This window comes from Chroicocephalus ridibundus, chromosome 10 (assembly GCF_963924245.1).
Source record: "Chroicocephalus ridibundus chromosome 10, bChrRid1.1, whole genome shotgun sequence".
NCBI classification, from domain to species: Eukaryota; Metazoa; Chordata; class Aves; order Charadriiformes; family Laridae; genus Chroicocephalus; species Chroicocephalus ridibundus.
Window position 1 is genome coordinate 23318785 of NC_086293.1, and position 21548 is coordinate 23340332.

At 38.3% G+C, this 21548-nt stretch overlaps 2 protein-coding genes across 6 annotated transcripts in view; one reads left to right on the plus strand and one right to left on the minus strand.

The window, feature by feature from the left end:
- Window positions 1–4446, plus strand: part of TASOR (transcription activation suppressor) — a 34506-nt gene extending 30060 nt beyond the window's left edge. For 3 of the 5 annotated variants that reach the window (XM_063348288.1, XM_063348287.1, XM_063348291.1), the window contains exons 18-23: window positions 465–587; window positions 1122–1281; window positions 1961–2069; window positions 2231–2409; window positions 2491–2649; window positions 3309–4446. In XM_063348288.1, the coding sequence (XP_063204358.1) occupies window positions 465–587; window positions 1122–1281; window positions 1961–2069; window positions 2231–2409; window positions 2491–2649; window positions 3309–3871 (1293 nt within the window). In that variant the 3' untranslated portion in view covers window positions 3872–4446. Of the gene's footprint in view, window positions 1–464; window positions 588–1121; window positions 1282–1960; window positions 2070–2230; window positions 2410–2490; window positions 2650–3028 lie in introns of all 5 variants that reach the window. The other 2 variants (XM_063348293.1, XM_063348292.1) reach the window with 1 other exon arrangement.
- A 125-nt stretch (window positions 4447–4571) lies between these two features.
- CCDC66 (coiled-coil domain containing 66) overlaps window positions 4572–21548 on the minus strand; it is a 30006-nt gene continuing 13029 nt past the window's right edge. Inside the window, exons 9-20 of the mRNA XM_063348294.1 lie at window positions 21069–21200; window positions 18100–18350; window positions 17655–17739; window positions 16733–16894; window positions 15067–15214; window positions 14494–14616; window positions 12707–13185; window positions 11288–11325; window positions 10718–11001; window positions 10108–10235; window positions 6158–6244; window positions 4572–5478 (exon numbers count right to left, since the gene is read on the minus strand). Of these exons, the coding sequence (XP_063204364.1) occupies window positions 6161–6244; window positions 10108–10235; window positions 10718–11001; window positions 11288–11325; window positions 12707–13185; window positions 14494–14616; window positions 15067–15214; window positions 16733–16894; window positions 17655–17739; window positions 18100–18350; window positions 21069–21200 (1914 nt within the window). The 3' untranslated portion in view covers window positions 4572–5478; window positions 6158–6160. The remainder of the gene's footprint in view (window positions 5479–6157; window positions 6245–10107; window positions 10236–10717; window positions 11002–11287; window positions 11326–12706; window positions 13186–14493; window positions 14617–15066; window positions 15215–16732; window positions 16895–17654; window positions 17740–18099; window positions 18351–21068; window positions 21201–21548) is intronic.

The window sequence follows — 21548 nt, forward strand, 5'->3', positions numbered from 1 at the left end:
GGGGGAGGGGGGGCGGTAGCCTTAAGAAAAAAGATAACAAGGGCAAAAATGTGATAGCTTGCCGTTTAGAACGAGTATAGGAAAAGTCCATGTGTGTGGTTTGGGTTGGTTTTTTTCCCTTTCCCATCCAGTTAAGAGTCCAGGTAACTTTGGGAGATTACCATTCTTGTGTATTTAAATGTGTAAGATGAAAGTGAAATAATAAAAACTTCTGGCTTTATTTGAAAACTCCTGCAGGTTTGATAGGTTGTCAATTAGCCGTTTATGCCAATGCTGTAAGAGTGACTGACTTGCTGAAACAGCCTCTTTGTGTGTTACTACATCCTTCCAAAGAATGTATCAAAAGACAAGGAAACCTGTCTCTCGGAGATTTATTTGAATAGGAAACTTAAACTTAACGCGGTCATCGTGTGGGGATTCACTATTCACTTTTTCTTCACCGTCTTCTCTTTCTGCGGCGTTAGGAATATCTCACAAAGTTAGGTAATACAGAGTGCCATCCAGAACAGTTCCTTAAAAGAAGAGCTGCTTTAGATAAACTGTTGATAATTATCCAAAACGAAGACATCGCCAACCTCATCCATAAGGTATTTCACATAAGTAAACGTGTACTATAGAAAGCTACGTCGTGAGACAAGCTCATTTTGAGCAAGGTCACTTTCCCGTAACAACATCGCGCTTAAACAATGTCCTGGGTTTAGCTGCTGTTTGAAGAAACAAAAATGGTTGTGGTAAATGCCTAGTCTTGCTACATCGTACACCTGCACCTTCTTCCACCTCCACATACGTGCCGATGCCTGTTTATTCTTAATAGTTGGAAAGTTGTAGAGAGGCCCGAGTAGTTCCTCTGCTAGTTCCGTGATGCTCTCGTGGCCAGCGAATGCCGCCGGGGTTCTCTGCAGCTGGGGTTTATGAACCTCTGCTGGACAGAAGGTAAATCCGCTGTCTCATCCCTGTAACGTTTTTGAGAGCGCGCCTCTGTAGGCACGAGAAAAAATAACGGATCTTTGAAAACGTGTTTTGAAGTTTGACGTTTGGTATTTATAAGTAGGAAAGTTCTGTAATTTGTTTTTTTGTATCATCTTTGGTATGCATCTCTGATTTATAACATTTTTAAACAGATACCTGGCTTAGTAACTTTGAAGAGGCTTTCTTGTGTCAGCTTTGCGGGTGTCGATAGTTTGGATGATGTGAAAAATCACACTTACAACGAACTGTTTGTGTCGGGTGGTTTTGTTGTGTCAGATGAATCTGTCCTTAATCCAGAGTCCATCACTATAGGTAAGTGTGATGTTTTCTGAAGCTTTGAAACAGACAAAAAAAGTCTGATGTTTTAGTATGTAAGAGATGCCAATCTCCTTGCAGTGGAGAATCAAGTCTTCTAACTTTCAAGTTTATTTTTTATGAGCGGGTTTGGTTGGTTTTGGTTTTTTTGAGGACTTCAGCTAATTCAGTCTCTCTCTTACCTCAATGGGCTTTTTGGGGAACACGTTTCTGGGGAACGTGTGAACCTGCAGATCTTGGCTTGGCTTTCCAAGTCTTTGCTCGGTTGTGTAGTTGTGTCTATGGAACCTTTTATTCCTTACTATTCAATCCACAGATATGCTAGAAAAAACATTGAAAAACCACATTTTTCACTTCTTCTTTATTCGAAATTGAATCGTGAATGAAATTAGCAGTTTTTCAAATATATTTTAGCAAGGCAGATCACATAGGACTGAATTCGGCTTTTACGTAAGCGGACACCGCTGTTGGGCATCTGACCTACAAAAAAGCAGCTCGGTTTTGGGCCACTGTTGTTGGCTGATCTGCTGGGCAGAAAACCTGAAGCGCTAGCCTAACGTTCGTAGCTGTGTAACTACTTTGATGAAAATGGGAAGAAGTTTTATGTACAAACTGATGCAGTATTTTCAGTTTGCACACCACAATGTTTAACTTCTGTTCAATATCTCCGAAACAGATAAACTAAAACAGTTCTTAAAGTTTCTGGAGGATCTCAACACCCCAGACGGGAAATGGCAGTGGAAAGTCCACTGCAAAATACAAAAAAAACTTAAAGAGCTGGGGAGGTGAGTAGTGTGCTCCAAATACCAGTCGTTGAAACACTTCAGCTGTAATTACGCTCTCAAAAACCCAATTAAGTAGAACTTACTGTTACGTTTGTCTCTTAACATTTAGCCTGACCTTAAATGAAGTATCTTTCTAATAGTGCGCTTTTTTCCCATTACAGAATGAATGCCGCTGCCCTGAGCCTGCTGACCCTTCTCAATACCTACCAAAAGCAGCACTTGGTTGAGATTCTGTCGTACCATAACTGTGATTCTCAAACTCGAAATGCTCCGGAGTTAGAGTGTCTGATCAGGCTCCAGGCTCAAAACATACACCAGAGACATGTCGTCTTCTTAACAGGTAAACCCCAAATTTATGATTATTTCTCCCTCTTTTGATAATAGGTGTTAAATATTAATACAAAATCTCCTTTGTATTTAGAAAAGAATCTCAAAACACTTTCAAATTACGTTGATAATGGAATAGTGGTTGCTACTGTTGATGACTTCATGCAAAACTTTAAAAGTCTCGTCGGGTATCACAACTCGGTTACTGAAGAAAACAGCCTTCCTCCCTCTGACGCTCCCAAAAGACAGTCAGGTAACATTAAGCACGCTTACGCTTTCTTTAGCTAATTAGATGTGGGGGGTGGAGGTCCTTGAGAGAGCGTGCCTTTACTCTTGTAAATGAACATTACAGATGGCAAGGAAAACCCAACTCTCAAGCTATTCTTTTTCTATTTTAAATGATGGGGGAAAAGCAGCTGGGATGGAGCACCAAAGGAGATCTTAAATACAGAATTACAGGCTGACCCGGTATTCCGGAAAGTAGACCTATGGCAAAGTGGTGTAACCGTCTGTTTTCAGGCGAAGGCTAGACTTAAGGGTAGCTTTTAGAAACGGTAACAAAAGGACTGAGATGTCAGTGATTGTACTCCTTTAATTGTCTGATCAAATACTCACCTACTGTGTAACTTTAGATGCTGTTTTGACATTAACCCCTTTGGAGCTGGGAGTTGGGATTTCCCAACACTAAACATGAACACAATGCGCAGAAGCTTTTAGCATCGGAATAACTGGACACTCACACAGAGGGTTAAGTGTGTTTGTTGAGTAAGTGAACAAGAGTGGCAGAAGACCAAGACTTAAGTGATATTGGACTTGCAGACCTGAAGCGTAACACTCTGTGAGTAGTGTATAGCTTTTCTAACGAAAGTTTGTATTTCAATAGAATAGGACTTTCTCTCTTTTTTAATGTAGTTCTTGTAGAAAACGATGAAAAGGATGAGGAGGACATGTCTCTGGATTCAGGGGATGAAACATCACAAATAGAAATCTGCAATGATGCCTCCAAGTATGATACTCATTTGGAAGCTTTGCAGACAGAGGCCAAGGGCTCACATGGAGCAGGCGCAAAAGAAAGCTGCTTATCAGTTACTGAGTTCTCTCCTGAAGCACAAAGTGGTTTGATGGAAAAGACTTCTAAAATTGACTTGGAAGAGATACAACCAGTTACTCCAGTTCCTACAACATGCTCTGCTGAAGGAGAAAAACACAATTCAGTTGAACAAGCTCCTTTCGGTAACTTCCAAGCTTACAGCAGACAATTAAACATGTCCCATCAGTTCAGTCACTTTAATGTACTCACTCATCAGACTTTTCTGGGAACAACGTACCAAATTTCTTCTGCCAGTCAAAACCAGGAGAGGGGCAATTATTTTCTCTCTGCTTACAGTCAGAGCATGGATACAGACAAGTCGTCACCGCCTGGCGGCTGGGATATAAATTGTGATTCTTCCAGGCCATATTCAAAACAGAAATAAACTTCTGAGTCTCTTTTTATAAGTTGCTGTGGACTTTTCTGTTTCTAAAATAGTGGATTAACAATTTCTATTTTATTCTGGAACAAAATGTTTCTTGTCCTTTATCTCAAATGTTTTCTTGTCTTATTTAAATCCTGATGGCCTGTACCTGTTGAAAGCATCTGAAAAATTGAAATAAATATATATATTTTTTAACATTTACTGTACTTGAATTATCTTGTTTGTTGGCACTTTTAAGTTTCTACATTTGTATTTGACCTGTACCTGGGCTTCGGTTTGAGGTCTGTTTTAATGTAAAACTGAATGTTTGCCTAAAATATGTGAAACAGCGAGGTTTTTTTTAACTGTAAGGGTATCAAAATCACTTTTTTCTTTACGTAAATATCAAAACTTATGTATTTATTTGACATTTGACACAAATTTTGTACAAATGTTTTTACATAGCTCTAAGGCAGTGTAGTTATTTTAATGACTATATACTGGATTTTGGCTAAATACCTCAAGTAGAGTAACCAATGGTGCAGTTCCATTACAAAAATAAAATAAACTCTTAGTGCACAAGGGACTGGCTAACACGTGGCCTTGTCTGTGGTTTTTATATTGTTTTCAAATATGTGAGAAACATCCAGAACCTTTAGTTCGTGAATAGCAGTTATCTGGGCGTCTGAGCGCGGTACGGCATGCTCCCTGCAGCACCGTCGCAGGGATCTCGCCGCTTTTATCATGCCATTGTAATTACGGTAACGAGAGAAGGACAGACCTGGGTTTACTGACTCGGGAAGCTCAATCTGCGTTAGAAAAACCTCCATCCTAGCGTTGTCTTAAGTACAGAGTTTTATCAGTTTCTTAATCTTGCCCTTTTTAATTTTTCCCCGTGGTTCTCTGGTAATTGCCTAATTTTGTACACAACCTTCTGCCTCAGGCTTCTGGAAAAGGGCAGCTCAGAGGCAGCAGCTGTGGCGTCTCCAGCCCTTGTTGTTCCGTTGCTGGGTTTGCAAACACTGATATTCTTCACTCATACTCATACGTTTACTGCTCTTAGCTTCAGGTTGTCCAAACTCATATGTTTGGGGTTTTTTTTCCTATTTGTAATTTGATTTTAGTACTTTCATGTAGGATGTGTGGTTTAGTGCCAGAGGACGGTATTTGAAACAACACTACTTCAAACTCACAAAATTAGTTGGGGAAAAATATTATTGGTTAAAAAACGCTAGCTTTTAAAAAACCAAACAAACCCAGCCCCCAGAATTACCCTTAATGTTGAATGCCCTTCCCTCTGTCAGCACTAGACTAGTGTAGCAGTGGTTACCCTCCTACCAAACATGGCAAATAAATGATCTTTTTTCAAAAGAGAATTCCCTTGTATCAAGAAAGGGTAATGGATGGTGAAGAACTGTTCTACCTCCTATAACAGCAAGTGCAGGCTGTCGCCTCGCGCGTGACTCGGCATTCAAAGGAGAGGCCAGAGGGCACCTCTGTTCCCTTCGCTGCGGCTGGGAGGTACCTTCACAGTGGGGTTATGTCTAACCACAGCTGCAGGGGGGGTTCTGTGCCGCTTGTCACAGAACAACTAACGTGAACTTGGCTCACGCATCTTCTGCAGACATCTAGAAGAGAAACAGTTTTACCCCAGATTATCCTATCTTTTAAAGCCTAAAAGCAAATTACTCTGAATTAAACATTTAATTCTGACTGGAAGCACTGAATAATGTCTGTTCAGACCTTGATAAGAAAAGTTTTAAAAAAAGACCTTGTTTATGAGAAAACTTCTTTACAGCCCGCTATAACGTTAAGTGTTTCTATCCTGTTCTAACTGAGAGGGAGGGAAAAGTTCAGAGTCAGCACTTCTTTGGTCTTAAAATTTGGGATTACTTGAGTTAATAGACATTAACTATTCAGACAGCTTTTAGTCTTTGACAAGTACAAGCAGTTTCATATCGTTAAAAATACCAACAAAGTCTACCTGAGCCATCCAGGATATATCTTAATCTTTTTATTTATCAAAACTGAGTTCTACAAAAACCCATGTAACATTTTTATACTGTGTTCTGGTGATTTATACTAAATGGATGTACGTCTTCAGGCAGCGTGAAGACCATTCTAAACGGACACACCATCGTTAGTTAAATGTATCTTCAATATGAAAGCCAACGTGACCCTGTATTTATCAAAATTCACATAATTTAAATCTTTCATAAAAAAGATACAGATGGTCCATAATTAATTACAGTAGCAAACAAAGTGCTGTGCATTTACATTTTAAGAGTTCAGAACATTCATATGTACCTCTCAAAATGGTGAAATAAAGTTCTCTTCTTGCGCCAGAGCAGGAATCAGAGCAGTCTCCAACTCCTTCTGCTTCTGCAGGAGGCCCTGAAAGAAACGGAATATAAACATGAATGTTGTGTGTTCCTCATGCAGCCTGAGCTAAGGAAGTGTCACTGTTTCATATTTTAGAACAATTTACTTGTTAAGACTCAATGCTTTTTAAATACACAACTTAAAAACCCCCCCAAAACTAAACAGCAGTACAGAGTAATAGATGAACAGATTCAGCAAAGAGGGAACTCGAGATTTCCTGTCGTCTGCAAGAGACGTGGTGGGACTGAAGCGGGCGCCAGTCCGCTTTCCAGGGATGACTATGCGGAGAAAAAAGGACTTTTCCATTGTATTAAATTTAACTTGCTCGCTCTTCTGGGCCTTGTCTCTACGTTGGTGCTATTCCAGCGTACTCTGGAATGAAGCTGAACCCAGATCCTTGAAGGACACCAGCTTTTAGTCTTAACATGAGTTTAAGATAAAGGACGGGATTACCATCTGTGCTAGTGCTGTGTCAGATGTTTTAGGATACGCATATTTACTCTCAAAAGGTAAAAGGTTCCTGTTTTGTTAATGTCTCTCGTAAGTACCAGAGAATGGAGAAAGCCTGTAATAAAAAACCTCCTGGAAGCGTATCCTTGGCTATGTGATAACTACTACAGGACACAGCCGTGTCAGGTACAGCCGTAAGTTTAAGTCTCTTTAATTAACAGGATCGTATGTATCGATACATCTGGCCCCTTGGTCTCTATCTATTTCAGACCTGTCAGAAGTAATTTGGCACCAAGTAAGTTTGTTTTAAAGAAAAAAACCGGAAAGTTACAATGGTATTCTTCCTCAGTTACAAGACCTTCCTCTAAGAGAAGGGTTACAGGCTGCCGGCACAGCTCAGTATAAACCCAGCTCAAACCAGCAGGTCCTGCCAGAATTTAGAGATGACGTTCCCGGCGGCACAGAAGGGGAGGGAGGGCCTGGAGAACGAGCCTCGGTTAGCGAAGGAGCCTGTCAGACTTCACTTTGCGTCCTTCCAAAAGCAGCAGCTGCCTACTTTCAATCCCTTGAGGAATTGCTTTTAACTAATCAACAGCATCTGCTATTTCTATTAATGGGTCAGTGGACTTGTTCAGTCCCTTTGTCAAGAATTACTTTTAAAAAGTTTTTTTTGCATTTATTAGCATGTTACAAAACAAAGTCATGCAAGAAATTGCCCTAAATCAACCCTGAGCTGAAGTGAGACACCCGTTACCATTGAGAACTGGAACAAAGTCTATCACGTGAGCTGCAAAGGTAATAAAGAGGGCTCAGAGAAAGTAATGTGAAATATCAAGACGGGGACACGCGAGGCCTTTCTCTGCAAGTCCTTGGGCAGCCGGCTGGTGGCTGGCAAGATCGCTTAGCCATCGCAGGCTACAGCCTCTTGGCAAGTCGTTTTACTGCTTTAGTGCAAATAAGATGGTCTGGTATGTGCTGACTGTAGCTGGGGTTTTGTCCTTTTTCTTAAACTTTGGCCCTTCTGTCACAAATACTTAATTCGCTTTGCGGGATGGTCTTATTCTGCTGACTCTTTCAGTTGAAGTGAGGAAGACAGAAGTCTGTCGATAGTTCCTGTTGCTGCTGTCACCCGAAGTGTAGGAAGAGACCTGCTGTCCTGTAGCAAACGCAACGCCAGACTCGCCCTCCCTTGGGCGGAGGAAGGCCCTCAGCTGCCCTCTGCTCTCTCACCCGTCTCTTCCGTGGTCAGCCAGTTCAGCTGGGACACGGCCCCGCTCTGCGGCCTCGGGTGCGTATTTCAAAGGCTAAAGACCGGACAAATTAGCTGTGCATTTCCCCAGACAAAAGACGGCTAAAGAATGGCCAACTATTTAATGAATATATATATTCTGAAACTATCAATCCAATATATACATGCATGTATATATAATTTAAAAAAATAGACTTCATTATCTTCTGAAAAAGAAAAGTAAACTCTGCTCTTTGTCTCAACTGTATTTCATACAAAATGCTGCGTTACGTTTCCTTTCTCAGTGAAATAACTGATGCAAACCAGGTGTCACCTGTAGAGTACACAATACTTCGGTACACAAGATACACCTCAGTTCAACAGTTAATGTCCTAAATGCATTCTGCAGCTGGCAGGATATCTAAAAAAGAACTCTACGTGTTTTAAGTTAATTCTCTTTCAGAAGCAAGACTAACCTTAACATTAGTTTTCAGCCACTGTTAAGACCTAAATATATACTACGCATCAAAAACGTCCCTAAGCTCCTGTCTCCTAAGTTTGCCAATGGGGGTATTATCACCTTAAATCTCTTTAAATATCCACGGCTTTTGTTCGCCTCAGGAAGCACAAGGATCAAACTGTGCCTTGAAGCTGGCTTTGCTCTTAATCAAAATACCACTGGCAAACGAAGCTCGAGTACAAGAAAAAACGCCAGTTGTAGATATTTAACAAAAAATGTTAATGAGCATTGGGGAAGACCTGATCCAGTCAAACCTACTTGGAAGCCATTAGAAACTGGCAACCTTTCAGCGTTCCTGGGTTACAACTTTCCTTAATAACTTGTGGAGAGCCGTGACCCTTCGTGTGCACAAGGAATTCACCTACTACTGAAGCATGATGTGTGCCTGGCAGAACGTCTGTCTTCGTAAAGCACAGCAGGTAATTAATAATTCAGTTTTGTTTACTTAAGTCTGTCAGATTTTGTTTCCTTTGTTTGTATTTTTTTTCCCTTAAGGCAAGGAAAAATAAATAGCGCTGCTAGCAATAAAGTACTTTTCATACGGAGCCATTCAGAAACAAGGGAAGATACGGATACATCTTCATCTTTAGTGTTCTTCGAGAACAAAACGCAAACCTAACTGTGCTTTTTTTGCCTGCCAGCCCCCGCTCAGGCCATTCAGCAGCACAAAAGGCCACTGCTGGTGGCACTGCCCGGACCTGCAGCCTGCCCCTCTGTGGGCCACACCTCGGTGCCAACGGCTGGAGTATCAAATGCACCCGTGGTTTAGTAACTACCTGCCTGACAGTGTTTTTCCTGGTATTCTGACTCCAATCAGGAAAATACGTAACTTACCAGTTACCAGCTAGAATATTTTGTGCTTCTTTACTTTACTGCAGCGTGGATCCTTACAGTCAGTCTCACCATATTTAAAATCCTTCTGGCAATCCTGTAGATCTGATCATTACCAGCAACTTACCACCAATAGAACAATGTATACAAACACACACGGCTTTTGTCTCAGGAGCTCTTGTGTGTAGTACTGAACTAAATTTCATTAAACTAAACGTTCACTCGCTATACCTGGCTTGTTGACAAATCCTGAATTTTACTAGTACGCGTTAACAAAAGAATAGCTATCTCGGAAGCATTTTGTAAGTGTTCGCACTTCAAATGTGCAACTGACAGTATTTTTCCAGTACTGACACATGGGTGCCACCACACCAGCTCTTCTGCACCGCTCAGGCTGCTGTGTCACGACTGGCCTACCCATGAAGAATGCAGAAGTGTGAGCTCATTAACAAGGGTTCCAGTGTTTCCTTAAAGTGCTATTCTTTTTTCCCTTGAAAATGAAACATTCTTACTATAAGCAACCCTAACTATCAAAACCTGGAGACTAAATAAAGCCATTCCTCTTGGTTTCAAGTTTCCTCAGGTACTCCAGTGTTTCGTAGCTGATCTAAGGACTGAGGAGTCGAAAGTCTGTCTCTAAGGACAGTCCAAAGGTGGAAGTAATCCATGAAAAGCAATTAGTAATAGGGAACAAAAGTAGAGGACAAGGCCCAAAACTTATCATAGATGATGGAAAAATGAATTAAAGGCTAATGCTTATGACTATGTAATAGTTTGCAATGTTCATTTTGACTTTAGCGTATATATATATATACATACATGTTTATCCAATAACTTTTTGCTTACCTGGCGTAATTCTGACAATCCTTTGAGAATTGCTTGTTGTCTCTCTCTGATTTTAACTACATCAGGATTTAGAAGAGGATCTCTAATGTGATCAGAGCTAAAAATCTGTCGTGGCGTTTGGTAAGAATCTAAAAGTAAATGTATATCAAATCAGTTGACAATACTCGATATTTATCCATTTTGTTTTAATTTTGAAGCTGTAGATCTTCACAGCTTGTGAAAATCAGATTTTGGTTGCTACTAGATGACAATCACTATTCTTAAGTCAAACAACACTTAGATTCCTAAACCCAAATCTATATACAATAATACCAGAGAAGCACAATCATACTTCATACTTAAAGGTAAACAGACAAAAAAGAGAGATAAAAGAATAATAAATTTTGTTGCTTTTCTGATTTTTCTTTAAGTTTTTCTGTGGTTTTGTTTTGTTTTGAATATCAGTATCATTTGGTTGCATAGGCTTTCTGTACGGGGCTGTGACACACATGGGTGACAGCAAAATTCAGTAAGAACAAATACTGAATTGAATAAATTGCAGCACTTTGAACTAAATCACTGTAACATTTCTTCTCTTCTACACGAATCAGCTCACAATGCGTTTCAGTACCATTAAACTGTCGATACTGTGGGTCATGTGTTGAAGGTCTAGTCACCGGTGCGTCTGGGTCAAGACAGTACACTTCGTGTGTTCGAACGTACGGAACGAACTGTGAAGAGGGAGGTCTGGCAGCTTCTGCCGCGGGAGGGGGGGAGCTCCGCTGCTGCGGGTCTGTCTGGGCATTTCTCTCTCTTCTACTGGTGTTCTGCACCAGGAAATTAGAAGCGTGCGTCTGTTTTTGTTGTGCCTGATGCAATCTGTTCTTGACTGCTGGGACAGGTGGTGATTCAGATCTGTATGAAACAATTTCAGTTAAAAAAACCCAAACCCAAACAATACTTAATAATGTGATTCATTTTCTCAAATAGTAGAGACAAAGAATCCTCAGAGGACTGAGCTTTTGCTCATTTACTCTGCTTTTATACCTGCAGTTTTTCTGGTCTTGTGTATTTTTAATAGTACACAATTAGATGCATCTGAATCATTTAAAAAAAAAACATTAAAAATCAGGAAAGAAAAGCCTGTACATTTCACTGTTAATGTATTTATACAATTCATTAATGCAGAGTATTGACGTACCTGTCTGCATTCAAATGATTCTTCTGTAATTGTTCTTCCTAAAGGAAAACCAAGAAAGACAAAATTAAAATAAAAAGCTAGGTGTTTCTTATATTAAAAGCTTTCATTTTTCAAGACAAATTTGTTCTGAAATTCCAAAAGGGCTGTTTGCCCTGAGTTCAAGAGGAAGGTATTTATCAAAGACTTGCATTAAAGAGACTTGTAGTGTCTCTGAACTAAATTAAACAAATTACAGGAGGATTTGCTCCAATTTTCTGCATCTTTGCCAGCTCTTAAGCACTATCAAAAATACTGTTTATGTTTTTCAATGACCTTGGAAAGCTGCATTTATAAACCTGAATGGTACAACCCAAGATTATTATTATTAAAGGAAAGATAGTGTTTCTAGATACAGTCAGTAGAAGTTTTATATTTAAATGAATAATATTAACATATCACATGCCTCTTAAGGGGACGCTTACTTAAGACAACGCTTACTTATCGTAAAATTCATTGCCCCATTTCTCAGGTACAAAATTCTTGAACATTTACCTTTGAATAACATAAGCACAAAACTTAGATTTACCATTAACCTCAAATAAACCAATAAACTCAGTTTAACAAATGAATAAAACTTTAAAGATACCTCTGCGAACAGTTACATATTGTCATATTTATTTTTTTTTAATATCCACAGCTTCTAAAATACGTGTATGTTGCCACAGTAAACAAATGGCTAAACAGAAGTGAAGTGGCCACCTTGGCTACAGCAGATTTTTCCTGTTGGAAGGTGTGAGACAGTGAGGTGTTCATGCAAACATACGTATCTACATCCATACAGAGAGCGAGCAAGCAAGAGAGAGGGAGAGAGAGAAAAGGCATGAATATATTTGATAGTATTTTCTTAACATGAAAATTGTTGGGTTTTTTTTTCCCCAGACACGAGCTATACCGATACATGCTTACTGCAAATGGAGAATTACTCCACTAAGAAGGATGCATTTTTATGACAATAGAGTACATCCTCAGTAATCCATATTCTCTGCAGAAATAAAAACTGTTTTCTTGAGCAGGTACTCCTGTACCTCAACGTAACGACTGGACAAGAAGGAGCAAGTCAGTCTCGTCATCCTACCCTGCACACTGCTTTCCATCAAGCTCCCTCTTTACAAAATGAATCGATGATAACGAATAAATGAAAGAGAATAAACACTTTGGAATTTGAAATAACAGTAAAAGCTGAGTCACAAAATGTGAACATATACTCCTGATCATGAAGAACGAAACAATGCTGTAGCACCATTCTTTCTTTACGCCAAGGGGAGTAACAGGAAAATTCTCAATGCCTGAGTTACATAACTGAATTCCCACCCAGGCAAAACGGTGTGGACCAAGAGCCTTAAAAATACGCATCGCTGTTGTTAAAGAGCAAATAGTTACCTTTCTCACTGTGTGCCCCTTATTCTTCGTAGTTATTTCTTCACGAGGTGAAGGAGACCTGTCTGAATAACCACCCTTTTTTAGGCAGAGATTCCTGGGGCTATTTCTTTCTACCAACTGAAGCAGCTCCATTTGTCGTCTTACTTTGTTTTCTTCCCTTTGTTTTTGCAGCTGTTTAGGGTACCTTTCTGATGCCGGAATGTATCTTTTCCCAGGCTTGTTTATGTTCCAGTCAGGTCTTTTGCTGTATTTTTCTGAAGGCTTAATCTGTCTTTCTCTTCTGGCATATTGTTCATATAGATCATTGTAAATGCCACCATCCTCTTTTCCTGAAATTTTATTCTTATCTGTATACTGCATTTCCTTCTGGTATTTTTTGCTGCTAGAGGTTTCTTTATATTCTATGGAAATATCAGGTGATCCGCAACACACAGTTCTTTCCTCAGTTGACTCAGTGTATGCTGAAATGTTAAAGTAATCTAAAAAAAACATAAATTCTATTGTAACTGCAAGCGTAAGGTATTCAAGTTACTTGTTTGACTTTTGCATGCCAATCAATCTACCATTACTGATTTCATTCAAAAATTGGCTGTTACAGTTCTATAGTGTTTTTTATTCTTTTTGATGTGGAAGATAGATAGGATGAGTAGAAGCAAACTCAATAAGAAGGAAAAAAAAAGGCTGGAGAATGAAATCAAGTCACTGTAAAAGCAAAATTTAAGTAAAATGAAACTACATTATTTTAAACCGTAGAGTTCTGTTTCTGTCACGGTACCCAGTCGTAAAGGGCAAAACACAGCTTCTGTTGAGTTTTTCAGCATGCTGACGGTTTGGTCGTATTCACAGTGCTACTGGGAATAACTTACATTCTTAATCCTTGTCTTCCAGTGGAAATATTTTGTTCAATTTTTATATTACTAACAATCCAGTTTCTTTCTTTACTAAGGGGCATATACAAAAAATTTGTTTCATTTGGCATCTCTTCAAATTCACAGTAAAAATTCTACCAGCACTGTCAAAACCAAAAATAGTAATTGTTGCTTAAGCAAATAAAATAAAGCTTCCACTTCACAAGTGATAGGAAGCTAATAAATTTATAAATACAAGGCAAATAGTGACTGTAAGTTTCCAGTGAATCTGCTCATTCACACCTCATCTACAACGTCAATAAATGCAGACTAAGTTTGATGTGGGTTTTTTAATGGCATGATACCACATCAAGATAAAGACTGGAAAGGACTCTATCTAGATGGACCCACAATTCTGTCTGGGCATTTAGCAAGAATTGCGGAACGGTTTTCTAAACATTTGAATGTAACCTATCATTTGCTAATGAGTCTAGTTTTCTAATTACAGATTTATTGACAATGTTTCTGCCAGTATTTTGAAGGATTCATTAAGAACCCAACCCTGCTTGATACAAAACCACATTACATAAACCTGTGAACACTCACACTGAAGGCTACTACAAATACATGTTTAAATGCCTTAATAAATTTAGTCCTACATCGCTTGTGACCACAACTCTAAGGCAACACTGTACTTCAGACTGGGTGATTTGAACCTGTAACTGGTAAGTAACAACTATATAGACACATCATTTATTTAGAAGAATATCGCGATATATTGTAATATCCCAACATGGCTGTGTCTGTCCGAGTATTTCGTTCTAGTTTTATTCTATTCTGAATGACAGTGATTTGGCCCTATAGCTCAGTTTCACAAATATGCTGCTCTGCTGTCCTTCTTGAGGTACACCGCAGTAATTAAACGTAAGGGCTGCATACCTGTCTGTACGGCAGTGTCCTTCCGAGGAGAAGTCTGCTGGTCAATGTGACTCTTAATGTCATCAGAAAAATTATGACTTTGATGTGAAATGTCAGCATTACAATTTTCAAATTCTGCATCACCTAAAAAGAAGTAAGTAAATTGTTCAACTTGGTAATGTATGGTCCATTTAAACCATGCTATCAAGTTATAAGACTGTTTTGGTTTAGAACTCAAAGCAAGACTGAGAACTATGGTTCCAATCCTAATACTCTCCCTTTTTCACTGGAAATCTAATTGATGGCACATAGGTTTGAACATGCCCTATGCATTCCTGATAATATCTTTATTTTAATTCCTTTATGTAATATAGTATTTGAAGCTTACTAAAATACAATATTCTCCGTATTAGTTAACACTGATATTTGCTTGGATGGTAAATGAACTGAAATGAAATTTGGTTCATGAAGCAGAAGAGCAGTTTCTGACCCAAATGCAGATGGGGAAAAAAACCCCAAACCAAAAACCACCACCAACCTGCATGCCAACACCAAAGGAATAGGCAAACTGAATAGGAAAAGAATTGTACTTGCCACCACCAAGATTCTTCTGAAGTTTTGAAATGTCATGTCCCTTCTGAGCCAAGTCTCGAATGCGCTGTTCTTGTTTTATTCTCTGTGCTAATTCTTGAGCTTTCTGCATTGTCTGATAAAGCTCATTTGTTTTTAGAGTGATGAGTTCCTTAAAAAAAAAAGAAGATAAAGTAAATATACATGATCATTTTTTTTGAGAATAAAATAATTAGGAATATTTAGTCCCCATATAATCCTCAAGGTTTACATACATTCTTATTTTGGCTAAAGCATTTTTTTTTAAAAAACAAAACCAAAACTAGTTGACTAGATGCAGTATGTAACATATAAATTTTATGATTAAAAAGATAAATTCAGAACCTCTCCTGTGCCGATGAAACATGTTCAATCCTAGCATTAAAAAGCAGGCATCTAGATCCCCAAAGTTATTTGGGTATTTATCTCCTTTCTAATAAGGTAATCTTTTCCGAAATGACATCTGATTATAGCCATCTGACTTCCTATATCATGTGGTTTAATGAAATAAATGAAGCTTAAATAAAAATAATTAAAAAACCCCTTCCTCCTCCTTCCACAGAAAGGAGACAGTAGAAGCCTCTGTAACAAAAGCAGAACATCCCTAAATAGGAGGGTCACAGTTCCCAGCACGTTCAAGGTACAGGAGCCTGGGCCAAGGAAAATCTTTCCAAACCACTATTACCTTTCCATCCCCAATCCCTACTGCATTTGAGGTGGAAAGAAGAACAACTGATAGCACAATGTGTTTTGAAGGAGCTGAGCTATTACAGAGGAAGATGACTTTCCCAGTATTTTACCAGTTTGTTCTAGCATCTACGGTTGGTTGCTAAACATTTCCGTCCAGAAAATGCAGAGAAACCAGGGATCCATATTTCTGCAGGTTTTAGAGGAGGATGTGTTTTTGGAATCACCCTGTCTTATGACATCATGGAATTCTGCTACCGTTCCAAATATGAAGCAAACAGTAATACTTGCTACTGTGCCAAAAGGAAGAATAAAACATCAGACAAAGCTTTTAACCTTCTACAGACTCTTCTGTAACAGGTAAGAATGTATACAAATGCAAAATTTGTGCTTACCAAAGGGCAAAACGTTGCTTATGTCTTAACTTTTATACGAAAGGAGTACGTGAAGCTCAGGAATAGTTAGTTACAGAGGAGAGAGCTCTAGAACATGAATGACTTTTAAAGTGGCTTTTACAGAATATATTCTGAAAGTCTTTAATCCAGAGTGAAAGCGCATCCAGGCAAATAAAGTTCATGGTATTAAAGCACCTTAAAAGCATCAAGTTACCAACAATAATAATTGAATCACATACTGTGAGGATTATTTTTTTTTAATTTAAAATTTGCATTTAAAAATGCATGTTTCTGCACTATTTAAAACTACAATTCCATTTTTGCCATTTCTTGTCCATTTCTCTTCCTGGAAAGGCCCTTGTCCAAAAAAAGAAACCTGCCTTAAATTCATATAGTGTTATAAGTTTATTGAGGAAACAGATTTTGGTTTCAAATGTCTAAATTTCAGATCGTTTTAATTTTCAAAAGGATGAGTCAACACCACTTTGAAGGTAAAGAACAAGAACCATTTTCCTCAAAACCCAGTAGTATTACAGACTATCTGCACTAAAGAAAACGCAGAGCCCCACCTCCTTTTGTTTTTGTTTCAGCATATCTTCTTCAAACTGTTTCTGCATTTGTTCTTTTTCTCGCGCTAGGCGCTGTTCTTCCTCTCGTTCTTCCCATTTTCTCTGCTCTTCTTCCAGTTGCTTCTTCTTCCGTTTTTCTTCTACCTGAGCCATTATTGCTTTCTAGTAATATCAGAAAAAAGAGAAAATTAAAAGATATAACATGAAAGGTATTATAAGCTATGTATTCATATACTTCCATAAACTTGTATAATTGGATTTAGACAAATAAAAAAAAATTAAAAAATCAACCACCACCCCAATAAAGCAATTTGAAATACTCAAAGACAAACAGAAGTAGCTTTTTATGTTTTCAAAAATGCTTTTAATTTTCTTGTGAAGAAATGGTGGTCTGATTTTTACCTTTGTACTGTAAGCTGGTATTTTAATCTAGCAGAGTAACAGTTTGACCTGAACAGGCTTGTTACATTTATACTAAGACTTCTATACTCTGTGCTAGAGACATCATCGTGCAGATATACATTCAGTTTGAGTGCCACAGAAGTAATGTAAATGACAGTAAAGTAGATAAAAGTTTAAAGATTCATTGAGTGGGTCCCTGTAACTATCAGTCCTCCTCATAACAGTGGAGACTGAAGAAAAATGCAGACAAAGCTACTAGAGCTCTAAAGATTGCACTGTACATCTTCTGAAGCTAGAATTCAGTTACAGAAATACAATCATCTCTGTACAAATATTAAAAGAAAACAGTACAGTCTAACTGAATGAAATACCATTAAACAACTGTAAACACGTAACCTGAAGCATGGAAGTCAGATGCCTCACTGGATTCTGGTATTAAATCTCATGCTTTAGTCATGTGACAACACTGCCTTTCAGCCTTTCTTCTTACTAAAATATCGTCAGTAAAACAGAAGTCTACCTGATGTTCTAACTGTTTCTGCCGCCGCCTGTCTCTCTCTTCAATCTGTGCAGGGTCCAGGAGAGCTGTCATTGAACGGAGGAAACTATGAACAAAGAAACATGCAAATGTTTTTAATCGTAAGAAAATAATCCTAAAGCCTTTCTTGATTAGAATCAATTATATTTCAAGGTTATTCTATTGTATTAATTTACAATTATGAAATTCATTTTAGTAAGACGCAAAGTAAGGTTATTTGCAGTAAATTTTATTAATGAACAATGGAAGCACTTGTGTCTTTCAAACAATAGGTATTTCTGAAAAAAGCAAAAGCCAAATGAGTAAGATACAAAGATGAGATTTAAAGAATGTTATTCAATTTTGGTTTGGTTTTTTTTTTTTTTTCTGAGGAAGTATCAGAAATGTAATGTCTGGGAAGATGATTATCCTTACAAAGCTCACTCACCTGACTTTCTGACTGTGTTCCAAAGCACTGTTTTTAGCAGCTTTTTCTGCATTTCCCACCTTAGACGGTATGAGGTTGCCTAAAGCTGCAGGTGAAAAAGGGTGAATAAAAGCAGTCAGCTCCTTAGGGTCAGGTGACAGGCAAGGACTTTCAGGCTGCTTTTTGTACATTCCATTTAAGGGGTGTTGTGTATTAGCATTAAGGTTCTTTAAAGAATCAAAATGCATTGCCCATCTGTCATGCTCTTCAGCCTAAATAAACATGAAGCAACAAGAAAATGGAAATGCACTCAATTACACTGTTTCTATAAAGTATGGTTAACAAAACAGACAACATACATTTTGTAAAACAGAAACATTAGAAAAGCTCTGTTATGGGGCTACAATACAGACAGCAGTTAATTCCCTAAATGGGAAAACAGAAGTCTCTCTGTTGCTAAAATGCAAGCCAGATCAGAAATTATACTGCTGATCCATATACGTGGTCAGCAGAAACATATTGCTACTCTATTTTCAGGGCAAAAAACCCCTATCACTACTATATTTTCAGGGAAAAAACCCAAAAACTTAGAAAGTTAAAAAAAAAGTAATTGAAAAATAAAAAGGTAAATTAACATGGATTTAGGCTTTTTGGTACTGCTTTTTCAATTTATATTGCTATTCCATTACATTACTTTTCTAATAGTACTGGGAACTGCTTGATTGAGAGGTCAGTACCCTGTGCCCTCTGCCACGCTCTCCTCCTGTTGTGTACAAATTCTCTCTCTAGTAACATGAACAAGTGGCATCTTTTACACTGTCTTACATTTACCCCCTCCATTCTAATTCTGGATGGTAGCAGAATTAATGTGCTTTGTACAGAGATATTAACCTCTAACTTCCTATTTGCAGCTAGACATGCCCATTATAAGATAAGCCTTCTTTCAAAATTTCTTCCACCACAGCAGCCACCACTGCTATCCCAGCACAGGCTTTTGAGATGTGACATACTGGGTTTAAGCCTCTATTATGTGCCACCCAGGCTTAACTTTTTGCTTCAGTGTTGGCAATCGAGACATTCCAATACATCACTAATAAAAGATTTTTACCTAAGGTCCTTTGTTTTTGCTATAGGTACTGAGAAGGTTTTCTCTTCTGACTAAAAGAAGAACTGTTTCCCTCAGAATGGCCACCTCAAAACTTGCATTCTGCAGGAAAAAACCTAACCTAGTCTAATCTAATAAACGTTATGGGAGTCATTTCCGTAAACAAAAATCCCCTTCTGTCAGAAAAGTTTCACACCTATTTTAAATGAAGAAAGAAAATCATAGTACAAATAATGAAAATCCAAATTATTCTTCCTCCTGTTCCCTGAGTTTTGTTCCCTTTGAATACTCTGTGATGTAGAAGCAGATCAAGAGTAGTTGTAGAATCTGTTTTATTCTTATGCAAGTCTGTGGTGCAATATGCGGAAGGGTTGAGAGTATAACAAAAGACCTGAAAAAAAGATTTTGAAGCAAATGAGAGTTAAGTGCCTGTTAACTTCCTTTCAAAAGGAGGCTGGAAGTGAGATTACTGTTAGGTTACTTGCTGGTGACTGCAACCATCTTTCCAGAGCACAGCTATCAAATTAAAAACCAAGGCAGCTAATGAAGTAACCTTTCACAGCTGTGTTCCCTTCACAGTTAAAAAGCTCAATTTGCAAAGGAAACTTGATTCCTTCAACAACTTAGGAAGTGAGAAGACTTGTGTTGTGTGTAGGTATGTAACCAACCTTGGCAATGAGGGGTTTTTTGGAGGATAGGTAGGAAAGCTCTCTTCTAGTACTACAAACTGTGGAACTAAGATGAAGAATTTCTGCCTAGGAATTGTGTAATTGCTGTAAATGCTTCAGTTAAGAGTAAGAACTACATCCTTTTAATCCAGAAGGCCACAGACTATGAATATTCATATAAATCAAGTTTTGGTAACCAAGCTTCTTGTTCACTAATGATACCGAACAGCTCATGATGTGAATACATCTCAGGCATAGTGAAATGATATAATCCTGGGGTTAAAGCTGCATACAGTAATTTGGAAATCTGGATTCTGGCAATAGTACAATCTCACTGCATGTTTCTTCACTTCAAAAGACAGAGTCTTTGGAAGAGTGTGTCAGTATCAGGCTGTACAAGAATGCAGAGTATTCCACTGACCTTAAAACTACTAATATAGTAGAAATAGTAACACATAAAGGAAAGAAGTCAGCTTCTATATGATAAACCTCCAGGGGTAAAAGCTATATTGACCACGTTGGCCCATAGTGACAGTATTAAAAGTCTCTTTAGGTATTCTATCTGCAAAGCAATTATATTGGACGCAGTTTTCATCTAGATCCAGCATAGGAGATCTACAGTCAACAGCCTGGAAAAACCAAAGTGTGAAAACGGTAAGGCTATTTTCTTTAATATTTTTTGGTGTACAAGTGTTTAAAAAAGTGTCATAGGAGCATAAGTGTGCGCATATATACATGTATCAGAGTAATATTTCTAGAAACAGGATTGGAACACCCCTGTGACATGCTGTATTTGCCTGTAACTTTCCTTCTCTTTTCTCATTTCCTTCCATAGTCTATAAAGAAAGTCTTTTTATAAAGCATTTGGCCAGTATCTCTACACCACCTTCCAAACCCTAGTACTTTCACATAATAATGGGGAAAAAAAAAATAAATAATATAGTGATATCCCTGTTTTCATCTCTGCAGCAAGCACTCTAACACGTCATGCCAGACACATGGTAGTCTGCTCTCTGCCACCAAAATCCTGGAACAGCTACTGCTGAATGTTGAATTAGACTGTCCTATGAACTTACAGTGAAAACCTGGAAGTGCTATGGGTAGTTACTTATTTGTCTCTACTCCATTAGGTCTACAATTTCATTTTTTTTATTTCTTAGAACAAAAATGGAGAGAAAAACTTCTCTTATTCCAAAAAGTCCCTAGACCACAGATACCTTTGATAAATTAAGTTTTTCTTCTATTTTTCGTAGCTTAGCTTCTTCCTTCTGTTTGTCCAGCTCTTCAAGCCACTTCTTCTGTTGCTCATGCTTCAAAGCACTAAAGGGTCGTTCCTGTGGCACAGCTTCCTGAAATAAGAGAAGTGCTAGTCTCTTCCCTGTACAAAAAGTTCAGTACTTTGTCTAGCCACATAAAAAAGACTTGGCAGAAAACTTTGCTTTCAGTTGCTAGGCATAACAGGGCTCTTCTATTGCACAAAAAAAAATGAATGTAAGTTTGTAACTGTAGCAAGCGTCTGACTGCTCCATAAAAATGTTCCTGTTGTTAGAAAGATGCTAAAAAGCCACTCCTTGAATACTATTCTAATTTGCACCATGAGCCTCTCACTCCAAAAAACCTTACTTATATATATCTTGAATAAAAATCTCTTCTGTCTTCCTATGATTCACTCCTCAGTGTGTGTTCCAGGTAGGTTC